The sequence below is a fragment of the Oryctolagus cuniculus genome, chromosome 1 (assembly GCF_051225735.1).
Source record: "Oryctolagus cuniculus isolate XC-2025 breed Fujian yellow rabbit chromosome 1, ASM5122573v1, whole genome shotgun sequence".
NCBI lineage: Eukaryota > Metazoa > Chordata > Mammalia > Lagomorpha > Leporidae > Oryctolagus > Oryctolagus cuniculus.
The window spans coordinates 225,718,338-225,745,498 of record NC_142867.1 but is presented as its reverse complement, the minus strand read 5'-3'; the positions used below and the strand labels follow the sequence as shown (position 1 = coordinate 225,745,498).

The window sequence follows — 27,161 nt, the reverse complement described above, 5'->3', positions numbered from 1 at the left end:
ATCTTCACTTGCTGTGCCAAATGCTTGCTCCCGTTCTCAAACTTTGTAATTTTTCCCCCAAAGAAAACTTATTTAAGGAATACAAACCTCATGCATTTCGTAAGTACAACTTTAGGGATATAGTGATTCTTCCCACTGTACCTGCCCTCCCACCCACTCTCCCACCTCTCCTCCTCTAAGATCCATTTCTGATTAACTTTATACGCACAAGACCAACTCTATATTAAGAGTTCGACAATTTGCATGGAAAACAAACAAAAACAAACAAAAACAAAACAAAAAAAGTGCTCCTCGATAATCGCCATTCTCAAACTTTTAAAACAACAAATGCTTATAGAGAGCTTTCCAGAGTGATGCACTGAAATGACTGGCAGTGGGAGAGACGTGAGGAAAAGGCTTGGCTCTGAAGCCCAGGGTGGGGCCCCAGGCAGAGGAAGAAAACAATGCTATAACTGGATCTGGGAGCTATTTGTCCTGACCTCTGGCCAAGGGGAAAGGCTAGTTTTTCAGCAAATGTGGGCAGTTGTATTTTCAAGGGTACTTCAGAAAGTTGGAGGAAAAAATGGACTGTAAAAGTTAAGTGTATTTTGTTACAAAAAAGTTCTGAAACCTGTGCATAGCTTTTCCATAATATGCATTTTACATTAACTTTTTGAAGATCCTTTGAACAATATAAAAAATAAAGACTGATGCAGTGAATTGTGCTGAATATAAAACAGGGCTTGATCCCTCAAAATAGAGAACTCTTCCCATTTTATAAACGAGGAAAGTGAGATTCCGAAAGGGTGAGCTACTCAGCTGGTAAGTGGCTGAGCTGAGACTCCAACCTCCTTGTGAGAAGCTCGCAGCAACAAATAGGATGACACAATACACACAGGGCCACATTTCTCATCAGGGAAAATGCAACTAGTGAAAGGATCTTACAAAGGGGGATTTTTGCCAGGAATTAGCATTTCAACAACCAGACCGATTCTAGGCCTGCACTAGGCGGATAGAAGCACGGTGGGCCTGCACTGGCGCTGCTATGGCAGCCATGATCCGGCAGGGGCATGGACAGAAACAAGGTCCCTACCCACTCCTTCCACTCCACCTGGAGGCTGGGAACCACATGTGCCTGGAAGGGCAGAGGTTTGTTCAAAGCCTGAAGGACATCTCTTTATCTGTGGAATGGCATGTCTTGGTCTAAACGTACGGTTTATTTAATGTTCCTTAAGTAAATGAATAACACAGAAGCGATAGCATACTCACACGTGTGGAAGGTCATAGAAAAGGTGAATTTATAACATACTTCCTACATGTGTTAAGGAGGAATAAGAGCGTCAAGTCTGAGATTTGAAAGTGCAGAGCTAGGATTTAAACCCAGGACTGTCTGACTATAAATCCTGTGCGCTTTCCATAGTTCTAGACTGCCTCCCTCTCTTAATGTGTGCATGCACACACACACACACACACAAACACACACACACTTTTTTGAAATTCATCCAAACTCTCAATTTCTTTGTTAGGCACTATAGAAAGAATTGGGTAGACTGAAGACTCTTCAAAGGCAGGGTGAGGGTCTAAAGCTGGAGAAGCAGTAACAGGTACAAAGTACAGTAAGTGTAAAGGCAACAGGAGTACGGAGGAAGGAAAGATGTTGGGAGGTAGAAGCAGCCTCACAGGGGCTGGCTTTGACCTGAGCTTTGAAATAGGAAGGCACCACTGCCAAGAGTGGAAGGGTTGAGGTGTCAGAGGCAGATGCAGCAGATGTGAAGATGAAGGGCTGCAATAAGACCGTCCTAGAAACCCACGGAAGTGGTGCTGAGGCTTTATTTATTTATTTGCAAGGCAGAGTTAACAGAGGCACACTTGGAGAGACACAGAGGACAGAAAGATCTCCCATCTGCTGGTTCACTCCCCCAAATGGTCACAACATCTAGGATTGGGCTGGGCTGAAGCCAGGGGCCAGGAGTTTCTTCTGGGTCTCCCACATGGGGTATTGCGGCCCAAGCGCTTGGACCATCCTCCACTGCTTTCCCAGGCACATTAGCAGGGAGCTGGATCAGAAGTGGAGCAGCTGGAACATGAAATGGAGCCCATATGGGATGCCAATTGAGCAGGTGATCCAAACTAGCCCAAACAAAGTGAATTTCAGGTCTTTTACTAGAAAGGAGGAAGCATATCATACCTGGAGCTGCTAGACAAGGGAGGTCAGCTTTAGAGTGAAATTGACAATAGGAAAGGAAGACCAAGGACACTGAAGGAAACCCAGTCAGTGGTGACAACCCTGAGCCACTGGATCCAGTCTTACCTACGGTCTGTACTGCCTGAGGGGTTTTCAGATGTGTGAGCCAATAATGCCACATTATTGTTAAAGGCAGTTGGAATTGGACTTTTTCTTACTTATAAAATATCCTCCATTGATCTCCTCTGTCATTAGCTTCTTAAAGGTAGAACTATAATCTGCTTTTGCATCAGCTCAAGCATCTATTAACGTCACCTATCTCAAAGGCACTGCTTAGCAAACATTCACTAAATGAGTGGATGATGTGTCAACCCTTCACTCCCATCATGCTCCTAAGAAATGTTTTTCTGTAATAACTTAAAATTTTTGGATTGTGGACTATGCCCTATCAAAAAGCAAGTGTGGAGGCTGGCACTGTGGTGTAGTGGGTTAAAGCCCCAGCTTACAGTGCTGGCATCCCATGTGGGCGCCGGTTCATATCCTAGCTGCTCCACTTCCAATCCAGCTCTCTGCTGTGGCCTGGGAAAGCAGTAGAAGATGGCCTAAGTGCTTGGGCCCCTGCACCCATATGAGAGACCAAGAAGAAGCTCCTGGCTCCTGGCTCCTGGCTTTGGATCAGCTGTTGCGGTCATTTAGGGAGTGAACAGCAGAATGGAAGACCTCTCTCTCTCTCTCTCTCTCTCTCTCTGGCTCTACCTCTCTCTCTAACTTTTTCAAATAAATAAAATAAATCTTTAAAAAGAAAAAGCAGATGCATTTTTATCAAGCATCTGGAACATCTTCTCCTGTAGTACACAGTACAGGAACTCAGGAATTTCAGTCTGGGCTTCAGGATTAGACTTCAACATGGTGCCAAAACCAACTGGGTCCAGTGCTGCTGCAAGGTCAGTGAGGGATACATGGGATAAGTGTGCTTCATCAGCACAGAGCAGTGCTTCTCAGCCTGGGAATACCCTACCCCCATCCCCTCCACCCCCGCCAACCACTGGTACTTTTGGTAATGGTAATGTCTGGAGGCATTTTTGCTTTGTCTGGGAGGGGAGGTGTGCTACCAGCAAGGGATCCTGTTACACAACCTACAACGCACCAGACAAGCCTCCCATAAAAAAGAATTATCCGGCTCAACATGTCATCAGTACCAAAGTTGAGAAACCCTGGTATAAAGTTCTCTTGGACTTCACTAAGAAACCAATATTGAGGAGCCAGTATGCACAATTCCCTTCTGTCATGGGAATAGTCCCTTGAGAGGCACCAAGGATCTCTGCCTCACTTCCTAGTTTTCCATTAACATTGGCAGCTGAGACAGAAGTCATTCCCTATACTGGACACCAGAGGGCAGGAATTTCCAAAGATGTTAACCTATGCAGGTGTAGTGATTAAAACAATTATTTTCTGGAACCGGTGAAGACTTTGTATATTTGCAAAAATAGATATTAATTTCACACATACATTTAAATGACTATAAATATTTTAAAAATGTGGCTGTGAAAAGCTAGCCAAGTTAGGACACATGTTTAGTGAATTGCCTGTAATTATTTAGACACAAGAGGGAGTTTGAGTTAAGTGCATTTTTAGTTACAAGTAGCAGAAACACTCATGATCTGTATAAACCCCCCAAAAATTTCTTGGGAGGTTACTGGAGAGTACCACTGAATACAAGGGGGAGTTTGATAAGCAGGCAGCAGTGTGCTGAAGCTGGCTTGTGAAGGCCAATTATATGCAGTGTTTCCACGTCCCTGGTCATGGATGTCCTGGTGGTGGCTTGTAATAGGCCCCTGTGCAGTTATTACACCATGGAGAAGTCAGCAAGCACTAGAATCAGGACTTTTCCCCTGTCTCTTCTCCTCCTTCCTCTCTCTTCTCCTTCATTTTTTTTTTTTTTTTTTTTTGACAGGCAGAGTGGACAGTGAGAGAGAGAGACAGAGAGAAAGGTCTTCCTTTTTGCCGTTGGTTCACCCTCCAATGGCCGCCACGGCCGGCGCACTGCCCTGATCCGATGGCAGGAGCCAGGTGCTTCTCCTGGTCTCCCATGGGGTGCAGGGCCGAAGCACTTGGGCCATCCTCCACTGCACTCCCGGGCCACAGCAGAGAGCTGGCCTGGAAGAGGGGCAACCGGGACAGAATCCGGTGCCCCGACCGGGACTAGAACCCAGTGTGCCGGCGCTGCAAGGCGGAGGATTAGCCTAGTGAGCCGCGGCGCCAGCCCTCCTTCATTCTTTAAAGAGTTATCCTTTAAAAATTCACCAACACGTCACAGCAACAAGGCCATGAGTAAGAACCCAGGAAGTTTAGGGGCCTCAGAAGCTGAAAATTTGAGTTCTCCCTAGTGGTTCCCTATTAGCATGACCCAGCTCCAGACTATCTCCAATCCCTGCAGTTCTTCCTTCAAAACTCTAAGTTCCTAGAAAAGAAAACCCAAATGCACAGCATCCACTCCCGCTCTCAGCAGCGGAGCGCCCGCAGCAGGTTTCCTGGGGGCGTGGTTACACTATGCAGCAGTTCTCAGAGAACACACTGCTGTGATCTAGGTCTCCAGCCTGTAACCTCCTTCCACTTAAGGCTGCCGGGCTGTCAATCACTTCTTCCCACACATCTAAAATACTCCCTCATACTATAATCCAGAAATGTAATGTAATACACTACTCCAGCACACACCCCCATCTCCTAATAGCAGACTACTGAATGCACAGATAACATCGTAGGGCCAGGCTTCCTAGAGTCTGCTTATCCAGATAATAACCATTTCTTCGGGATCCCTTAGTTCATTTGACTGTTCAACCTGTAAAATAAATGGTAAATTTAGCTCACACCCAAGCAAATGTCAGTCAATATTGACAGCGACATGGAAGAAAGCGGGGAGGACTCCAGTTTAAAGGAGAAAAGCTGCAGTGACTTGCCCAAGGTTGTGTTACGGTTTGAACATGGTTTGTCCTCAGCGGAACTCATGCTGAGATCTGGTCCCTGATGTACACTGTTGAGAGGCATGGCGTGGGTACCAGGGATTAATGCTTTTCTCGTGTGAGTGAGTTGTCCTCTCACGGGATTGGACTGGTTACCAGGAAAGTGGGCCGTCATAAAGCAAGTCTGGCAGCTCCCTTTGTCTTCCTCACACATGTGCTCGTCTGCACGTACAACACTTGCCCTTCCCACTTTTCTGCCCTGACTACCACGAGGCCCTCACCAGAAGCTGAACAGACATGGTACCATGCTCTCAGACCTCAGAACTGTGAACAAAATACACTTCTTTTCTTTGTAAAGTGCCCAGATGCAGGTATTTGTTGTAGCGATGCGAAACAGACCAAGACAAAAAGGCATTCTCGGGGCTGGCGCTGTGGCATAGCAGGTAAAGCTGCTGCCTGCAGTGCCAGCATCCCATATGGGCACCGGTTCGAGTCCCAGCTGCTTCACTTCTGATACAGCTCTCTGCTATGGGCTGGGACAGCAGTAAAAGATGGCCCAAGTGCTCGGGCCCCTGTACCCACGTGGGAGACCCAGAAGAAGCTCCTGGCTCCCGGCTTCGGATCGGCGCAGCTCTGGCCATTGCGGCCAATTGAGGAGTGATGGAAGACTCTCTCTCTCTCTTTCTCTGCCTCTCCTTCTCTCTCTGTGTAACTCTGACTTTCAAATATATAAATAATTTTTTTTTTATAAAAAGGCATTCTCTTGTTCTGTGAGTCTCTGCCACAAGTTTTCTATCAACACCAATCAAAGTCTTCATCCACCATTCTGGTCCACTTCAGACCTATTGAAGTATGTATAATATGAACGTCATGAGGGTCCAATGGCAGGGTAACTTGCAACCTTGGCCAGCTGAACTTTCTCTTGTCAGAGCCTCACTGGATTCTCACTGCTTTTACACTTACTATCTAAAGGGGATACTGCCTCTCAAATCCAAAGAAACTCATACGAGCTTTGACCCCTTTCTTAGTGGTGGGGAGCATGTGGCGAGTTCACAGTCATGCCTGGGTCTCATCCCAGAGATTCCAATTCAATTAGTACAGGATGGAGCCTGGACATGGCGATTTGTAAAAGCTTCTCACAAAATTCAAGCATGCAGCAAAGTTTGAGAGTCACTGGCGCAAAATTCAGTAAGTTGCCTTGTGATTTCCCAGGTGTGCTTTTCTTTTTTCTCTTTATTATTTGGGATTTGCTAAGCTTGTTAGAGCTGTATATTTATAATTTTATTTTAAATAAAATTTGGAAATTTTTTCTATCATATCTTTTTTTGGGAATCCAATTACACACATATTAGGCTACTTGATATAGTCCCATAGGTCACTGAGGTTTTGTTTACTTATTCTATCAATTATTTTCCTCTCTTCACATGGAATGATTAACATTTATTTATTTTTCATTTCATTGAATTTTCATTCTGCAGGGCTCAGCCTGTTGGTTAGCCCATCCAGCAACACTTTTATTTCAAATATAATACTTTTTAAAGATCTAGAATGTCCATTGTTTTTGTAGATTTTGATTGCTTTGCTAAGAATTCCTATCTGTTCATTCATTTTGACAAAATTTTCTATTGAATCCTTAAACATTTTTCATAATAACTGCTTTGAAGTCTTTGTTTATCACTCCCAATATCTGAACTTATACTGTTTTCCTGGATGAGGGACAGCATTAACTCAAAGGGGCACAAGGAAATTTATTGGTGTCAAACAGTGTTCTATGTCTTAATTAAGGTGATTGTTAAACAAACATGAATAACTATAACAAATCCAGTGAAATACAAACTTAAATTATATAGTTTATTTCATGTAAATTTTATCTCAAGTAAAAATTTGTTTTTAACAATCCCTGAAACATAAAAGTAGCTTAAAGGAGTTCTATTTTTTAAAAAAATGGACCAAATCTGATTCCCTGGTAATGATAAGCAGAAGTTACTGGCATGAAAATTGTTATGATGACAACTATCTAATGCCTTCATCATCAGAACAGAAACTGATGACATCATAATTCACAGATGACTGAAATAACAAACACACAAACTGAAGAGTACAGCAGAACCCATACTGGCTTTCTGACTCATGATGTTTCAGAGGTCTCAAAATGTCCACTTTGAAAAACGTCTGTCCACTCAAGATTCTCCACATATCTGTTCAAACTACTATACCATAAATGTTAAGTGAGGAGTCTATGGAAATTCCGACAAAGGAAAGGTAAGAGATTATCCTTGATTTTAATCAAATTTAGCCATAGCCAGATCCTTTTTTGCACATAGACAGTTTCTTATTGGGTAGATTAAATAACACAAAGAAGTTTCATAATCTTGATGGATAAAAATCTAAGGTCAACACACAGGTAACCTGAACAGTACAGCTGAGCCTCTGAATCAGTTTTGTATTCAAATACTTTTGAGAAGGAACATATGTTTTATGCTGCTATCAGTCTTACCTTTCTTGGGATGATCAGCTTCATTATATCATGTAATTAAAAATAATTAACAATGTTCTTCCTGGTATACAACCCTTTGAGGTCAGGTAAGTATTTTCATAAATATCTTTTTTGCTAACACCCTGCCTAGGAAGTTAGGCTTGGAAGTGGCATTTTTACATTCCTTATACTGTAAAAAGACAAATGAAGGTAATAAGATTGCTGGTGCCAAGGCCAGCAAAGACAGACTAATGTCTTAAAAATCTTCTCAATCTTAGCTCAAATAACACCAAGTGTTTCTACTGTTTCAACTCTACCTTCATATAGACAGACATCCGAGGAGCCGCAGTGCCTCAACTGCAGTCAATGTGTTTAAGTCATGGTGAGGCAGGCTTTACCACGGCTTACTCTGCATGTACTATACTTTATTTAATTTCATCTGTTTCTTTTTCCTCCCAGGAAAGAATGAGATCCAAAATAAAACTAATTCTATTATTACTGATTCTATTGTCTCTATGGGCCTTGAATAAGGAGTATGATTTCAGGTAATTATGAAAACTTAGCAAGTATTTTATTTTGATGTTTGGCAAGGATGTGGTATGTCAAAAAAGTGATAGACTCAACTTCTGAGTAATCAGCATTTAAATACATAAAACCAAATACACTGAAATATATCCAAAGGATATAAAAAATCAGCATAAACTTAGCCTTCAGCTTTAAATCCTTTGTTTCTAATGAAATCAAAGCTACAAATAATTTTTGTAGCCCATACATATGAGGAGATTGTTAAACTATCAATCTGTGTAGTGTGGCAGTGTAGTGTTAGTAAATGTTACAAAGAAACTGCCATTTTGAAATAGTGGCTTTTTTTTTTGTTTAATTAAAAGCAAGATTTATTAGTCAGAGACCACCAGCCAGAGAGGCATGGAGGGGGGCTTCCAAGAGAGGGAAATACCCAAGGGGCTGGTGGTACTGAGGTTTTTAAACACAATTTTGGGGAAGGAAAAAAAAAAACTTGACATTCAGTTACAAGGTGGGGACAAAACCCATCAAAGAGTTGCTATCTTTTATGCTGTCTGGCTTGCTCATGATAAAATAAAAGGCACCATCAGAAGGGCGGGATACTAATTTGCTTTACAGTAAACTGGGAGCTCAGATGGAACTGCCACTCCCTTGCTATTCTCTTGGAAGCTACCAAGGAGGAAGCAGGCAGGTACTGTTTTGTTTTGTTTTGTTTTGTTTTGTTTTGTTTTGACAGGCAGAGTGGACAGTGAGAGAGAGAGACAGAGAGACAGAGAGAAAGGTCTTCCTTTGCCATTGCTTCACCCTCCAATGGCCGCCACTGCTGGCGTGCTGCGACCGGCGCACCGCGCTGATCCGATGGCAGGAGCCAGGAGCCAGGTGCTTTTCCTGGTCTCCCATGGGGTGCAGGGCCCAAGCACCTGGGCCATCCTCCACTGCACTCCCTGGCCACAGCAGAGAGCTGGCCTGGAAGAGGGGCAACCAGGACAGAATCCGGCGCCCCGACCGGGACTAGAACCCGGTGTGCTGGCGCCGCAAGGCGGAGGATTAGCCTAGTGAGCCACGGCAGGTACTTTTGACCTTGCTAAAGACAACCTCTGGGGAAAGCAAGAATTTTGCACCCTAAATCTCCACCAGGACCATCCTGACTGCCCACTGCCCCATCGGACTCCTCACATTCCTGCTGCCCCTCCAGAAGAATGGACCCTAACTTCTGTTAGAGCAATGGGCAAACAACTGGGCACAGAGCAACTGGGCAAACAAAGCTCTGGATGCTTCATGCTGAAAAGGGGCGTCGCTGAGAAAGGCAGTCAGGCCAGGGGTCCAGCAGGAGGTGGCTTCTCCAGGGGACTGCCGTGCCAGCTTATAGAAACAGCTTCCATCTGAGGTTTCCTGTGCATGTTTCTTTAAGAAGCATCATTCGTGTTGGTGACTTCAGGCACTACATGTGGTATTTGCTCCCCAAAACTTTGAGACAAGTAGAAAGAGTTCATTGGAAATCAGTTAAGTTCCATTGTTCCAATGATAGTAGGTCACTTTCTCTTTTATTTGTGTCTCAAAGTATTAGGTTGTGGATTCTGTTTTTTTTTTTTTTTAAGCTATAACATATGAGGTCCTTAACTGTAATCATTTTTATCATGTTCATTACTATTTGTCTGCAATCAGTAATGGATCTGGCACATAGTATATGTTCAGTACATCTTTGGTAATATTAAGTACTTAAGTAAATGGACTGATGGATTCTTGCTCTTGTTATTTTATATGTGAAAACCTTTTATATACATTTAAAAATAACAATGCTTTTCATTTGTCCTAAGCACAAAGAAACTACAGAGGGTGTATCAGTGCTGGTGAGTCTTTATCTACAATATCTTATGACCTCTTCTTGGAGGATTAAACTGGTTGTTGGGCAATGGAGTGCCATTGGGTACTTAATTCCTGTAGACAGGGAAAACCAAAGCAATCTTACAAACACATGTTGGAGATAATTAAGGTCAGAATGCTAGGAACCAAAGAAAGAGCAGACTGGCAGAGTGCAGTCTCTGATAGAGGGGTGAGAAGTAGTTACGGCAAACATTACCAGGAGCCAGAACCCAGTAATCTTGAGCCTTTGAAAGTGCTAGGCAAACATGCAGGAGTAAGGAGTCAGTTAAAAGACGCTCAGGAGGTTGTGTTAGTCACGTGCTACCTATGAGACCATAACATCAGAATGCGCTCAGAGAGAAACACCTTCCCGAGGAGAGGCAAGGCTCACTGCTACATATTTTTCAGGTTCCTCCTACACTCGTGGAAATCCACATAGTGAAGTGAAGACCAACTTTGCTGTCTGATACTTATTGTGACCAGGGGCCTTGTTTCTCTAATGATTCTATGATTCACAACATTCCTCCACCCTGCCTCTCTGTGAAAATATTAATTTATTTATTTGAAAGACAGAGTTACATGGGGCTGGCGCTGTGGCGCATAGGTTAATTCTCTGCCTGCGGTGTTGGCATCCCATATGGGCACCGGTTCTAGTCCCGGTTGCTCCTCTTCCAATCCAGCTCTCTGTTATGGCCTGGGAAAGCAGTGGAGGATGGCCCAAGTCTTTGGGCCCCTGCATCTGCGTGGGAGACCCAGAAGAAGCTCCTGGCTCCTGGCTTTGATTGCTGCAGCATCCCATAGGAGCACCAGCTCAAGTGACTGCAGTGTCTTTTTTCAGAGTTCACGAACAGGGAGACCAATTAGGGGACTATTGCAATAACCCGCCCAAGAGATGACAGTGAATTAAAGTCTTGTGGTGGCAGGGAATGGAGATAAGGCTGGATTTCAGAGATGCTTTGGAAGTAAAGCCAGAATGGCTTACTGGTAGAGTTGCTGTAGAGATTGTAAGAGTGCTCTGAGTGTGGAATGGTCCTCTTGTTTTTGTCTTGTCAACACTGATAGATCCATGGGATAAAGCAACACATGAAAAGGCAGTGCATTGGGGGAGAGATGATGACTTTAACATTAAATATCTTCTGTGCAATATTCAAGCAGAGGACTTAAGAACACAGTTGGATGTCTAAGTCTTAAGTTCACAGGAGAAATCTAAGTTGTGTATAAAAATCTGAAGCCACAGAAAAGTGCCAGAAGATAGTATCACATGACAAAATAGAGGACTAGGAGAAATCTTTCTGAGAAATAATTGTCAAATCAAGACTCCTGAGAAAATAGGATATTTAAGGCTAACCTTAGAGAGAAAGCAGTGATAAATTTCCATTGTAAAAGAAAGGAAAAAGTTCAGTGCTATGGGTAAATTTAGAGGTGCAATGGCAGAAAGCAGAGGGAGCTTCCCTCTGATGACTGCTATTTTCTCTGTGAATTAGAAGAATGAGAACCAAGGAAAAACAAAGATTTCTGGGCAGCACAGAGAGTTTTGTTAAAGTTAGAAACTATGACTTTTCCATGCTACCACAGTTTTTCTTATTGTTTTTCTTATTGTTTCGCCCTCATTTTTCATTTTGGCCATGCAAATCATTATATGATTTGATAGACACTCAATTATCTCAAACTCAAACTTTAGTAAATACAGTATAATTCTTTGTATTATTTTTCCTTCTAGGTCTCTGAAAAATCAACCAAAATTACAGCTATCAGACTGGTTCCATCCCATGTAAGAATCCAAATCTTGCACATCTGAAGTTAATCCATAGAAGTTAATAGATGGCAACGATACCACTGCTGGCATTCTAAATATTGGAGAATAGATGGATCTTTGATTATGACATTTTAAAAAATAGGCAATGACTAACCCACTGGGACTGGACATTTGGACCCACATCCTCCCTGAGAGTTTAAATTACGTAGACTCAAAGGTTCTAGAAAATTGACAGGCCTGAAGTGTGAGGGTGTATTTGAGATTATTTGGTTGGTTCTCTTTGTTTCACTAATGAGAGAGCCAGAACCCAAAGAAGGAAGGTGGGCTGACTGTGTACTTCACACTTCTAACCACAGCCTTCCTCTGGCCCCTCAAATTCCACTTGCTCCCTCCACTTACCCATCGGTCACCCTCATGCCACAGCTTTAACGAATTTCCCTCATTAAAACTTTGAAAGGAGACATCCAGATTATTAAGATCATTATTCAAGAACAGCTGATGTCTCATCCTTTCATAACATCATAACATTTGTCAGAGCCTAATCAGGGCACAGAAAGCACACCAATTATTTAAACAGATTTAACGTAAGAATTATTCATTACTCTTATGTATTACTTATTGGCAAGGATACATTCTGAAAACGAACTGCCTTGTTAGATGATCTGTCATTGTGGGAACAGCTAAATGTGCTTTTTACACAAACTAGATGACTATGATGTCACTAGGGGATATGTGAGACTACCGTCATATATATTGCACATGGCTGTATTAGATGGTCATTAACAAGGTAAAGAAAAGACTGAAGAGAACTCTAAGATATCATGGAGGTAAGCAACTACAGGAGCTAGCTCCCCTAAGGTCGAAGAATAAATTGAGGAGGCTGGAATTGTTAAACCTTAGAAACTTAGAGCGAAAGCTCACTGAACTTAAACTCTGCTGCTGCTCTCAACTGGTGCTGGTGTCTCTGACCTCTGTGGAGGCCTCGTAGAGCTGGGAACCGGATCTCTAAGGAGAGGTACAATGAAGCTGATCTTGCAAGTGTTAGAAAAACTAAAAATTGGATTCGACTGTTGCTCTTGGAAGAATGTTATTGATGTTATTGGGAGTGAAGCAGTGTTGCTGAGATAGGACTTGCAGGCACAGGAAGCCCACAAGAGGCCTACAGAGAACGGAAAGGAGCGAGATTCTTCCCCTTCCTCCAGCCTTGTAATGTTCCTCCCGTGAAGGAAATGGAGCCTAGCAGAGCACCAGCTGGCAGAGGAGAAGGGCTATGATTTGCAGTTTCATCCCCAAGCTGAGAAAGCACAGACTAGTGCTATAGGTTTACTCATGAAAGACAACAGCTTAATAACTGGCACATCAGCTCACAAGACAAGCAAAGTATATCCTGATTACTCAGGTGATGATTCTTCACAACATTTGGACAAAGGAGAGAACTATATAATCATCTAAATAGATTCCAAGTAGGCTACTAATATAATTAAATTCCCATTGCATTTTTTCTTTAATGCTTGTACACCTTTTCACAAGAAAATATTGGCCACTTATACACTCACTTTTGTAAAGTGCCAGTTCAAATCTCTTTTCTCTTTTTTTTCCTTCCTATTGGATTGTCTTTCTTCCTCTTATAGACTTTAAGGAGGTTTTGGGTATTTTAGGTACAATTCCATTGTCAGCTATATTTTATGGAATATTTGCCCTGCAGTTCACAAATTTTTTATTGGGGTAGAATTCATATAACATCAAATTCACCATATTAGCCATTTAAAAATATACAATTATGTGGTTTTTAATACATTCACAATGTTGTACAACTATCATCACAATCTAACTCCAGAACATTTTTTTAAAAAAAGATTATTTATTTATTTGAAAGGTAGAGAGCTACAGAGAGAGAAAGAGATCTTGCATCTGCTGGTTCACCCTCCAAATGGCTGCAACGGCAAGGACTGTACCAGGTTGAAGCCAGGAGCTTCCTCTGGGTCTCCCATTTGGGTACAGGGGCCCAGGGACTTGGGCCATCTTCTGCTGCTTTCCCAGGCATATTATGAGAGGGCTGGATCAGAGATGGAGCTCCTGGGACTTGAACTGACACCCAATTGGGATGCTGGCACTGCAGGCTGTGGCTTAACCTGCTGTATCACAGTATTGGCCCCCAGAATATCTTTATCATACCAAAAAAGAAAAAGAGATCTTGTACTCATCGAGGAGTAAGTCTCAAGTCCTCTTTTTTCCCAGCCAGTGCAAACACTGGTCTGCTTTGTTTCTTCACGAATTTGCTTACTCTGGATATTTCATACGAATAGAATACAATACACTCAGCATATGCGTAAGGCTTACATGCAATGGCATGTATCTGCACTCCATTCCTTTTTATAACTGAATAATATTCCATGATATGGACATTCCACATACCCTATTCATCAATGAATGGGCATTAGGTCATTTCAACTTTTTGGCTATTACAAATAATGTTGCTATAAATATTCAGGTAAAAGTTTTTATTTGACATGTATTTTTTATTCTCTTGGGCATATCAGTGGAATGATTATAGATGGAATTGCTAGGTCACATGATAACTATGTTGAACTTTTAAAGATACAGCTTAAGCTGCAATAAGTATAATATTCAGTACCTGTCACATTTTCATGCATATGCTCTATTCCTGTACACCGCTAGGAGCTCTTTAACACATATGTTTCCTTTAATACCACTGTGATTTCCTTTACTAATGAGTGCAACCTTCTAAAACGTGAATTCATAGTTACATTGTCTTTCAATTCTGTGACACATACTGAATATAAAATGTTTGAAAAAAACTTCAATGTTTCCTTTGTAGATTGTTACATGTTACCATCCATTTCTATGAATTGAATTTACTAGGAAATCCCAGTTACTTTTAAAGTATATAATAATAAGGTAGCTTATTGTAAGAAACAAAGAAATGAACTTAAGTATTCAAAATATTATAAGGTCAGGAACAAAATTTGTCTTCATGGTAAACATTCACTTTCTGTAAATCCCACTTGCCTTCCTTTAATTAAAAAAGCAATAAGGATAGATGGGAACTTGAAAGTAAAAAACTGAAGAACGCCAGGCCTAATCCTACATGCAAATTAGCTCCTTTTCTAGCATCTCCTTTGGAAGTTGCTGCTTCATGTGGAAAAACCATCTCCATGATGACACAGCACTCAGTACCAGAATAGTGTGTAACTCTACCATGAATTAAGTCTGGCCGCTCCCATGAACGTGTTCACTTGCCATTGTGTGGGTTCTTATGAGCACATGGAGGTCCATGGATATGATTCCGCATCTGGCCACAAGTCATGGCAAGACTATACATAGAGATACATGGCGAGACTATACATAGAGATGCAAAGGCCTAACTAGTCTTACTTTAAATGAACTCCAAGTTGTTCTTCTACAAAGCAACCCACCAACAAGTGACAATTAAAGGGTGAAAGCAATGGTGCCAGAGTAGTTGGGTAGCCTGAAAACCCAAACGTGAATGTCTTTTCTGTCAGCAATCCACTTTCCTAGGGTCCAGTTGTATATCCAATTATTTGATGGTCAAAGTATCAGCTTTTTGGATTCTGCTCTCTGAGGGTGTGTGGGGGAATCCATGAATGTAGGAGCAGAGTTCAGGCTGAGCTCTTGAAAAATTTCTGTCTCTTCGTCATAGTCAACCACGTGCAAGAGTTAGCCAGCATTAATATTCTTCCTTAGTCTTCCTGCACACACAACACTGCCATTGAGACTGAAGAGCAAAGAACCTAACACTCATTCATGGTACCTTCAGAAATTTTCAGAATCTATCATCATGAATTTGAAAAACTGAGAGCCTGGAACTCCATTCCATCAGTTGTTTTACTTTTTTCAGCTAAAAGATTAGTTTTGGAGGCAGAAAGTCCAAAGAGCCTGGCATGATACCAAGCTCCAGCTGCATGATCCTAAGGTGTATGGCATCGCAGGTGAGAGAGCAGGCAAGAGGAAAGATCACTTGGCAAAACAGAAAGAGACTGAACTTAAGGGAAACATAGCTAATTTATTCAAATGGCAGAGGAAGAGAGGAAGAGAGAGAGAGAGAGAGAGAGAGAGAGAGAGAGAGAATCTTCCATCTGTTCATTCACTCCACAAATGCCTGCAACAGCTGTGGCTGGGCCAACCTGCCAGGATCCAGGAACCCTATTCAGGGCTCCCACGTGGGTGGCAGGAACGCAAGCATTTGAGTCATCATCTGCTGTCTCCCAGGCACATTAGTGGAGCCTAAACTTTTTGAGCACCCACCAAACTCTTTTCCACAGCAGCTACACCATTTTACATTCCTACCAATAGTGTTTGAAGGGACTCTGATATGGGGCATGGGCATCCAAGTGGTGCTTTAATCCCTGAGACAAATGCATGACACTTGAGTTGATTTTTGTATGGTGACAGATAAAAATGCAACTTCATTCTTTTTCACGTGGCTATCCAGTTGTCCTAGAACAACTTGTTGGAAAGACTATTCATGGGGGCCGGTGCTGTGGCGCAGCGAGTTAAGCTGCCTTCTAGAGTGCCGGCATCCTATATGGGCACAGGTTCAAGTCCCGGCTGCTCCACTGTCGATCCAGCTCCCTGCTAATGTGCCTGGGAAAGCACACAAAATGGCCAGAGTACTTGGGCCCCTGTACCCATGTGGGAAACCCAGAAGAAGTTTCTGATTCCTGGCTTCAGCTTGGCCCAGACCCAGCCGTTGTGACCATTTGGGGCGTTAACCAGGGGATGGAAGAGTCTCTCTCCTCTCCCCCTCTCCCCACAACTCTGTAATTCTGGTTTTCAAATAAATAAATAAATAAATCTTGAAGAAAGAAAAGACAAATCATTTCCCCCAATAAATGGCCTTTGGCTCCCTTGTTGAAAATTAATTGATTGGATATTATGGGTCTATTTACAGATTTTCAATTCTATTTAATTGATCTATGTCTAACTTTATCCACAGAATTGAAATACTGACAATGTAGCTATGAATTCTTTTTTTTTTTTTTTTTTTGACAGGCAGAGTGGACAGTGAGAGAGAGAGCGAGACACACAGAGAGAAAGGTCCTCCTTTTCTGTTGGTTCACCCCGCAATGGCCACTGCAGCTGGCACACCACGCCAATCTGAAGCCAGGAGCCAGGTGCTTCTCCTGGTCTCCCATGTGGGTGCAGGGTCCAAGGACTTGGGCCATCCTCCACTGCACTCCTGGGCCACAGCAGAGAGCTGGACTGGAAGAGGAGCAACCAGGACAGAATCTGGTGCCCCAACTGGGACTAGAACCTGGGGTGCAGGTGCCGCAGGTGGAGGATTAGCCAAGTGAGCCACGGTGCTGGCCAATGTAGCTATGAATTCTATTTCTATTACAGTATCTTTTTAGTAAGGTTTGAAATCAGAAAGTACAAGTATGCCAATTTTATTCTTGTCCAAGATTGTTTGGGCTCTTCAGGGTTGCTTGCAATCCCTTATGAATTTTAGGCTCAACTCATCCATATCACAAAAATATTGGTCTCAATGAGTCAGAAAATACTTCCGCCTGTTATGGTCTTTCAAAGACTTTGAGAATGAGTGGTATTAATTATTCTTTAAATGTTTGGTAGAATTCACCAGTGAAGCTTTTTTTTTGACATTCTATTATGAATTACATTTCTTTACTTGTTTTATATCTATCCAGATTTCCTATTTCTTCTTGAGCCGGTTTTGGTATTTTCTTCAATTCTACAAATTTTTCCATTTCATTCAGGTCATCTAGTTTATTAGTATATAATTATTTATATGATTCCCTTACAATCCTTTTTATTTCTATAATGTTCTGCAGTATGTTCCCCTTCCATTCCTAATAATTTGAGATACCTCTCTTTTTCTCTGGGCCAGTATAGGTAAACTTTAACAATTCTGTTGTTCTTTTCAAAGAACCAACTTCTGATTTCATGGTTCTCTTTAGCTTTTTTTCTCCCTTTTAGTAATCTCTGATTCAAAATTTTTATTGTTTCCTTCTGTTTGCTTTGTATTTAGTTTGCTATCTACCCTCCCAACCCTAGTTTCTTAAGGTGATAAATTAGGTTATTGATGAGAGATCTTTTTTAATGTGGGTATTCATATAGCTATATCTTTCTTCTATCTATCTAATTTTCATTGTATCCCATAACTTTTGGCATGTTGTGTTTTCATTTATATTCATTTCAATATATTTTCTAATTTCTATGTGATTTTTTTCTTTGACTCATTGGTTTAATTTCCACATACTGTGAATTTTCCAGATTCTCTGTCATTGATGTTTAATTTCATTCTACAATGATGAAGATACTTGGTATGCTTCTAATATTTTTAAATTTATTGAGATTTGTTTTATAGCCTAACAAATTATCTATCCTATAGAATGTCCCATGTTTATCTGAGAAAAATGTGTAATGTGTTCTGTGTATATCTAATTCTTTTTTTTTTTTTCTGCTCAAATCTGTTGAAACCCTGTAATGAGATGTTGGTGCTGTGGTGTAGACTGTTAAGCCTCCACTTGCGGTGCTGGCATCCCATATGAGTGCCAGGTAGAGTCCCAGCTGCTCTGCTTCTGATCCAGCTCCCTGCTAATGTGCCTGGGAAAGCAGCAGAGGATGACCCAAGTGCTTGGGCCCCTGCACACACGTGGGAGACTCAGAAGAAGTTACTGGCTCCTGCTTTCTGGCTTTGACCTGGCCCACCCTTGGCAATCTCTCTCTGTATCTGTACCTCTGTCTCAAATAAATAGATAAATCTTAAAAAAAAAAAAAGAAGCCCTATAATGAGTTGTCATTTCAGTTATCAGTCTTCTTAGCTCCTTTTCATTTCTCTCTCTTTATTGATGTTATCTATTTGTTGAGATACTGTTTTCCTGTTAATTCTTCCATTCTTCATTTAGTTCTTTACAGTTATTTTAAACAGTTTATTTATTTATTTTAAAAGAGTTAATTATTTATTTGAAAGGCAGAGTTACACAGAGAGAAAGGGAGAGAGAATAGAGAGAGAGAGAGAGAGAATTCCATCTGCTGGCTCATTCCCCAAATGCCTGCAACAGCTGGAGCTGGGCCATTCAGAAGCCAGGAGCCAGGATGTGGGTGCAGGGGCCCAAGCACTTGGGCCATCTTCTACTGTTTTCTCAAGCTCGTTAGCAGGAGCTGGATTGCAAATGGAGCAGTGGGGACTTGAACCAGCACCTACAAGGGATGCCCGTGCCGCAGGCAGCAGCTTTACCCTCTACACTGCAGTGCTGGCCTCTAAATAGTTTATTTAAAGTCCTTGTCTAGGACATACAAGGTTTGGCCTTTCCTGGGACACTTTCTGTTCATTTTTTTTTCCTGTGAATGAGCCGTATTTTTCATGCTTCATAACTTTTTGTTGAAAAACAAACATGGGGGCCGATATTGTGGCACAATGGATTAAACCACCATCTGCAACACCAACATCCCATATAGGCACTGGTTCAAGTTCTGGCTTCTTGGTTTCTGAACCAGCTCCCTGCTAATGTAGCAGAGGATGGCCCAAGTATTTGGGGGCCCTGGCAACCATATGAGAGGCCTGAGTTTGGCCTAGACCAGTCATAGCCATTATGGCCATCTGGGGAGTGAACCAGCAGATGGAAGATCTCTCTCTCTCTCTCTCTCTCTGTAACTCTGCCTTTTAAATAAATGTATCTTTAAAAAATAAAACATTTTGACTGTTACAATGTGACCACTCTGTGAATCCAATTCTTTTTAAAAATTTTATTTTAAAAATAAGATTTTTTTACCTCCTCAGAATTCATTCTCGCTTCTTTCTGTGGATTATAGTTTTGTTTATTTAGTGCTATTCTAAACTTTTTTTGAAGACTGTATTATCTTTCTGATCTCTGAGATTTCTGTTCCTTTCAATTGTGGTTAACTAGTGGTTGATGGAAATGTCATTAAACTGGGAATGGGAGGTGGTAGAGGGAAAGAGAAAAGAGGAGGAGGAAGAGGGAGGAGGAGGAGGAAAAGGAGAGGAGTCAGAAAGAAGAAAAAGAAAAGAGACACATGGAGAGAGAGAGAGGGAGAAAGAGGAATCCTCTCAGTCTACACACTGCTCTGTGTTTGGACCCCCCTTCAGTACAAACCCTCCAGCAGTTTACAACTCTGCCCTAGCCTTAACTTCCTGCTGGCACCGAGTATAACTATCAGCCACAGGTGAAAGCTCATGGTCACTTCAGGTGCTTTCTGAGCATGAATCCTGCCCCGGGTGTTTGTGTGGATTTCTAAATTCCTTATTAAATTCCTTATTATACCTGGAAGATCATCAAAATGCTTATTTCCAAAGCAACTCTCTTCTCAAGTGTTCCTTCCAGGCTATCAGTATCTCTAGTGTTTGCCCAGCTATAACCTTTTGCAAGGTGGCAGGGATTTGTTTCTTTTAAAAACATCCTCAAGAAGTGCCCTTCACAAAGACACTTTTCCATTTCAGAGAGGTTTGAATTAGATGAAACAAAGGAAATGCTATTTGTAAGTCCTTCGGGGAACCTCCAGACAGGGTATAATAGACAAACATAATTCCTTGTGAAGAAGGTTCACTCTACTTCCTCCAGAACCAGATATCCACACCAGAAATATGATCTATACTCTTCAATACCACTAACATACTCAACAAGGAGTTGGGGGGCAAGTCTAAATTAAAAAGCCAGAAAGCATTCCTATTTTTACCATGTTGAGTCATTTTTTCTGATTTAAATTTTGTCTGATTGCTCTATATCATTGACAATGTATAGCAAAATTATCACTGGCATCATTTCAGATCATGAAAACTGAGAAGTTTGTTTCTTAAAATATGGTGTTTCAAAATAATTGTCAGCAGGGCCAATGCTGTGGCGCAGTGGGTTAAAGCCCTGGCCTGAAGCTCCAGCATCCCATATGGGTGCCGGTTCACTTCCTGGCTGCTCCACTTCCAATCCAGCTCTCTATTGTGGCCTGGGAAAGCAGTAGAAGATGGCCCAAGTGCTTGGGCCCACGCACCCATGTGGGAGAACTGGAGGAAGCTCCTGGCTCCTGGCTTCAGATCCGCACAGCTCCGGCCGTTGCAGCCAATTGGGAAATGAACCATCGGATGGAAGACCTCTCTCTCTCTCTCTCTCTCTCTCTCTCTCTCTCTCTCCTCTCTCTGTGTAACTCTGATTTTCAAATAAATAAATTTTTAAAAAAGATAATTGTCAAAATAAAGCAAGAACAAGATATTTTGACTAGGTATAAGAGAAATTACTACTTCAGATTTTGGGATAATTTAACTAAGTGTCCTCAAGTCTACTGGAATCATAATGTAACTAATCTGTAATTATCCTTTGGTAATAATCTTTCCATTTCTGATATATTGCCTCTTCAATTTAACATAGCCTTCAAGGATTTGGCTTAAGTGTAAGAAAATGCCGTAATCAGACATCAGACTTTATGCATTAGTAATATCTCTTGCTGCTTTATTACATTTTGTTTAAACATGTATGCCTTTATTTCAGTACATATGTGAACCTGAGTACTACTACATGGTCGGCTCCAATTGTGTGGCACAACACTTACAATGAGTCGGTCTTGGAAAATTATTATGCAGAGCATAAAATTACCGTGGGGTTGACAGTGTTTGCTGTGGGAAGGTAGGTAATGATGTCAAATGTCCTTTACCTTTAAGCTTTTTTGTTGTAGAAAATGGGAGTTAATCTGCTGGAGCATCTCATAATTTCACTTAGAATTATTCTCTCAATGCCAGTTCCTGCCACAATTCTAAATATCATCACCCACTTGGTCCATTCAAAAAATACCCCAATCCTTCAGTTTCTTTTATATTATCTATTTTACAACCCTCTTCCAATTTAACTTAATTGCCTGGGTTATTGCCAGTCATTTTCCTATCCTCTGTTTCTAAACAAGTCTGTGGCTCTGTTACAGAGCCATTTTCCATTATCCTTACAATAGAGCAACTCAATAACTTGCCCCCTTTAGTGGTTTCCCCAAGTCACAAACTACTTTCAGATAAACTTAAATGGTGTTTATTGGCTTCTCACAGGAACAGTGGTTCAATGTACAACAACAAGGTAACTGCTATTATCTGTAGTATAATTTTCACATGCTATATTTTCTATCAATAAAATGCAAAAAATGACAAGAATACATAAAATCTTCCAGTAATTTTAAAACAAAAGCTAATACCTAATCAAATAGAAAATAAAACCATGAAGGTGGACTCCTAAAAAATTATGATGAAATATTTCCATTTAAAAATGAATGGATATGGCTGGCGCCACGGCTCACTTAGCTAATCCTCCACCTGCGGCGCCAGCACCCTAGGTTCTAGTCCCGGTTGGGGTGCCAGATTCTGTCCTGGTTGCTTCTCTTCCAGTCCAGCTCTCTGCTGTGGCCTGGGAAGGCAGTGGAGGATGGCCCAAGTGCTTGGGCCCTGCACCTGCATGGGAGACCAGGAAGAAGCACCTGACTCCTGGCTTCGGATCGGTGCAGCGCGCAGACCACAGCGTGCTGGCCATAGCAGCCATTTGTAGGGTGAACCAACGGCAAAAGGAAGACCTTTCTCTCTGTCTCTCTCTCACTGTCTAACTCTGCCTGTCAAAAAAAAAAAAAAAAAAAAAAAAAAGAATGGATATATAGCCATTGTATTGATTTCCTGTCTTCTGAAAACAAATACTGATAAAAAAAATAAGAAAACTTTAAGTTCAAGGACATGAGGAAATACTCCAGATATTTAATTTTGAAGATTATTTGCCAAGTGTAAAATCTGATCCTATAATTATGGGGAAGACATCAAATTGGGTCTATAAATCTACAACCTTCAGAGTGTGCACTGAATGTTCAAAATAGGATGAAAGTTCCCCTGCAAACTCAGCTGACAGTCCATTATCTGGAGTACTGAGATGTAGGGGGTATAAACAGATCATAATCATGTCCAAGTTGGCTAGGTATCCCATCCCACGTTGGTGGTGGTGCTGAGGAGAGACAAATCTAGTCAGCGCACTTATCTGTGATCACGAACAGCTGATTCTTCAATTATATCACGTGTTAGCACTGCCACTCTCTTCTCCCTCACACAGTCTCCTTTCAGTTGTTTGTATTATGTTGTATGCAAATGTATACAACAGTCAACTCAATACATATACATGCTTTTCAAGTGTACATGGAACAGTATCTGGTGTAGATCAAAGTTAGACCACAAAAGTCACAATAACATTTTTAATATGGAAACAAAGCCAAATTTCCTGTATTCCTACAACAGAAAGAAAATCTCAAATCAACTGTAGAAGTAAATCTGAAAAATTCAAAAATATAAGGAATTTTCAAAAATTCATGGAAAATGTATATTATGGAAAAACTATGTAAGGATTTCAAAAATTTTTGTACCAAAATAAACTTAGCTTTAAATCCATTTTCCATAAACTTTCTGAAGTACCTTTGTGTGTGGAAATTCAACAGCACATTCTTTTTTTTCTTTTTTTTAACTTTTATTTAATGCATATAAATTTCCAAAGTACAGCTTATGGATTATAATGACTTCACCCCCCATAACTTCCCTCCCACCTGCAACCCTCCCGACTCCCGCTCCCTCTCCCCTTCCATTCACATCAAGATTCATTTTTCAATTACAGAAGATCAGTTTAGTATTATTAAGTAAAGATTTCAACAGTTTGCATCCACACAGAAACATAAAGTGAAAAATACTGTTTGAGTACTAGTTATAGCATTAAATCACAATGTACAGCACATTAAGGACAGAGATCCCACATGAGGAGTAAGTGCACAGTGACTCCTGTTGTTGACTTAACAAATTGACACTCTTGTTTATGGCGTCAGTAATCTCCCTAGGCTCTTGTCATGAGTTGCCAAAGCTATGGAAGCCTTTTGAGTTCACCAACTCTTATCATATTTAGACAGGGTCATAGTCAAAGTGGAAGTTCTCTCCTCCCTTCAGAGAAAGGTACCTCCTTCTTTGATGACCTGTTCTTTCCACTGGGATCTCACTTGCGGAGATCTTTCATTTAGGTCTTTTTTTTTTTTTTTTTTTTTTTGCCAGAGTGTCTTGGCTTTCCATGCCTGAAATACTCTCATGGGCTTTTCAGCCAGATCCGCATGCCTTAAGGGCTGATTCTGAGGCCAGAAAACGGCACATTCTTAAACAACCAATGGATCAAAGAAGAAATCACAAGGAAAATTAGAAAATACTTTTGTGATAAATGAACAAAAAACACAACTTATAAAAACGTGCAATGTAGTAAAAGCAATGTTATAAAAGAAATGTCTAGCCCCAAAATGCCTACATTAGAAAGGAAAAAAGGTCTCATATTAGTGACCTAAACTCCTGAAGAATTGGATAAAGAACAGTAAATTAAACCCAAAGCAAGCAGAAAAAAGGAAGCGCTTATTATTAGAGTGGAGATAGAGAATTTAAAAATTAAAACAACAAAACCAAAAATTGATTTCTGAAAAAGATAGCAAAATTGACAAACCTTTGAAAAAATAAAATTGAAGGGGTAGTCTACAGAATACCTGGTCAGGACTCTTCAAAATTGTCAAGATCATGTATAACAAGGAGAGAAATTGACATGGGTTGGAGGTGACCAAGAAGACAAAGCAACTACAGGGAATGTATGTATTGGATTGGATCATGGAAACTAAAAAGGCCATTGTGTGTTGGGGGAGGGATGATAAAATAAATAACCAATAAAATAAAAACTGTGGCTTAGTTAATAATATTTCACTGCTAATAATTTCCTAGTTTTGACAAATTTCCAGTGGTTGCATAAGATATTACCATTAGGGAAAGCTGAATAAAGTGTATATGGGCACTCTCTATCATATATTCGCAACTTTTCTGTAAAACCAGTATCATCCCAAAGTAGAATGATTTTTCAAAATAAAAAAGAATTAACTTTTCTTTAAAACACTGATCTGAACATAAAATATTGATTAATAGAGGCTGAGAAAGACTGAGAATAAAAGGGGCTAAAGGGGGGTTGGACGCTGGGTACCAATCATAGTTGGAAGGAATATGTTCCTAATGTTACCCAGCACAGAGGATTGAATGTAGCTCACAATAGCCTATCATCTATCCTCTGAGCAAACAAAAGAGAGAACTCAAAGTTTCCAACTATAAAGCAATGACAAAGAGGAAAACGTTAATGCCCCAGTTTTGATCAGTATACACTATACAGTTCATTGAATCGTCACACTGTACCCTATATCTATGATTGTTATTAGTAAAAGTATTTTGGTTTAATTTTTCAATAGATGGTAATACTAACTAACCTGATTTGATCTTCACACATGGAATACATATGTTGACTTATCACACTGTACCCCATAAATTATGTGTAATTAAAACCATAATAATTTATAAAATGTAGGAGAATGTTTTCATTATCTTAGTGAGGCAAAGGTTTCTGAAACATGATACAAAAGCAAGTTGGACTTCTTTGGATTCGAATTGCTGGCCTCCAGTTCAGAATATTTTAAGTGATATTTTTCATAATTTACCTAATAATTTTGTATGTTATGAACTAGAAAGTTTTTGTCTGACCTCCAATCTGCTATGTATCTTAAATTTAGATAAGCATTCAGAACTTATTTTTAAGGAATATATAAACATAATTTGAAGCTGAGCCACGTGTTATTATCTTTTCTCTTGAATTTTCCTGAGGCCATTTGTTACTCTAAAAATCTTTAATTGGCTTGAGAGACTGGAAATGAGAAAGTTTTGTTTTTCAGCCTAACTATTCTAGCACCACAGTAAGGGCCACAGGTAAAATATGAAGAGCAATGCAAATGGTGAAGCACTGTGTCCCCTCTGATTTCACATGCAGAACTTACTGCTTACACAGCAAGCCACAGACAACACACACCCCCAGCAAACATTCAAATCTTTCTTTCCTACAACGCTTGACAGAGCAAGTTCCCCTTTTCCTGATAACCCTGCTAATGCTGGCTTTCATTTTGGGTCCAGCTCTGCTCAGTTTCCTGATCTCATCAAGTTTTTTTCCTTCTTGTGAGGAACTCTTATTGTATTCTATGTATGATCTGTAGAACCCAAGAGAGCAAAGGCAGATAATTTCATATTCTTCTGTACAACTTAAATGTAATTCAAAAAGTATATCTAATATTTCATTGCTTAGTAGCATTGCTGGATAAGCTACAGTCTATGTAATTTAAATATTGTATGTCCCACTAAAATATAACTTAATAACTTCTTACTTACTTTACAGATATATTGATTTCTATTTGACGGAATTTTTGTATTCTGCTGATAAGTTTTTTATGGTTGGCCAGAGAGTCATAATTTACGTCATGTTAGATAACTTCTCCAAGATGCCTTTGATACAACTGGGTCGCTTCCGTACCTACAAAGTTTTTGAAATTAAACGAGAGAGGAGATGGCAAGATATCAGCATGATGCGCATGAAGATCATCAGTGAACACATTGTTGATCACATCCAATATGAAGCTGACTTCCTCTTCTGCATGGATGTGGATCAATTCTTCAAAAACAAATACGGACTGGAGACTCTGGGAGAGTCAGTAGCTCAGTTACATGCTTACTGGTATCAGACAAATCCCGACAAGTTACCTTATGAGAGAAATCAGTTATCAGAGGCTTATATATCTATGGGTGAGGGAGATTTTTATTACCATGCTGCTGTTTTTGGGGGCACTACCATTCAGGTTCTTGATATTGTCAGAGAGTGTGCCAAGGGAATAATGAAGGACAAGAAAAATAGCATTGAAGCAGTGTGGCATGATGAAAGCCACTTAAACAAGTATTTCTTTCTTCATAAACCCACTAAACTCTTATCACCAGAATACTGCTGGGATAGTCATCACAAAGATTCTAACATTAAAATTATCAATCTCACTTGGAATTTTAAGAATTATAACCTTACCAGAGAGCTATCATAATTTTATAGCTCTTCCTTCATGTTTCTGAATTTAAGAACATTGTTTTGCCCTATATAGTAGAAAATTAGCACTTGACAAACTTTAATAGTAAGACATTGCTGATAAAATGGCAAGTTTACCAATATAGTACACTCATATTTTTCCTCATATTCATTTTATATCAAATAATGTGGGATGCAGTAGTTACAGAATGAGTTTACCTAAATCAGTTGGAGATATAATAATTTAATATTTTGTGTCAGTGTTGAAGAATCACTATTTGTTGGATTATACTGAACAAAATAGCTTGTGCCACCAGAAGATGAAGTCAGAAATATTTTAAATGATAAAAGTAGTTATGAATTTCTCATATTACTTAGGAAAAGGAGTTGTCTGGAGGTATAGGGAGAGGAAGATTCCTGCAACTATACTAATGTGCCCTGAATATAAAACTTTGAGGACATTAAGGCTGTCACCAGATGGGCACACAGCTATTTAGGAAAACTT

General features: G+C 40.5%; 1 protein-coding gene, 1 long non-coding RNA gene and 1 pseudogene across 2 annotated transcripts in view; 1 reads left to right on the top strand and 2 right to left on the bottom strand.

Moving 5' to 3' along the window:
- LOC127493200 (uncharacterized) overlaps positions 1–27,161 on the bottom strand; it is a 113,641-nt gene that overhangs the window by 4,668 nt on the left and 81,812 nt on the right. The gene's annotated exons all lie outside the window — the stretch shown is intronic.
- Positions 5,067–26,794, top strand: LOC100348940 (N-acetyllactosaminide alpha-1,3-galactosyltransferase). The gene is given in 7 exon segments (XM_089323634.1): positions 5,067–5,148; positions 11,561–11,606; positions 11,608–11,641; positions 11,643–11,693; positions 11,695–11,756; positions 21,242–21,376; positions 25,985–26,794. Coding segments are annotated over 7 exon segments (1,101 nt in total). The 3' UTR covers positions 26,676–26,794.
- On the bottom strand, positions 14,995–19,531 carry LOC127493070 (dolichyl-diphosphooligosaccharide--protein glycosyltransferase subunit TUSC3 pseudogene; annotated as a pseudogene).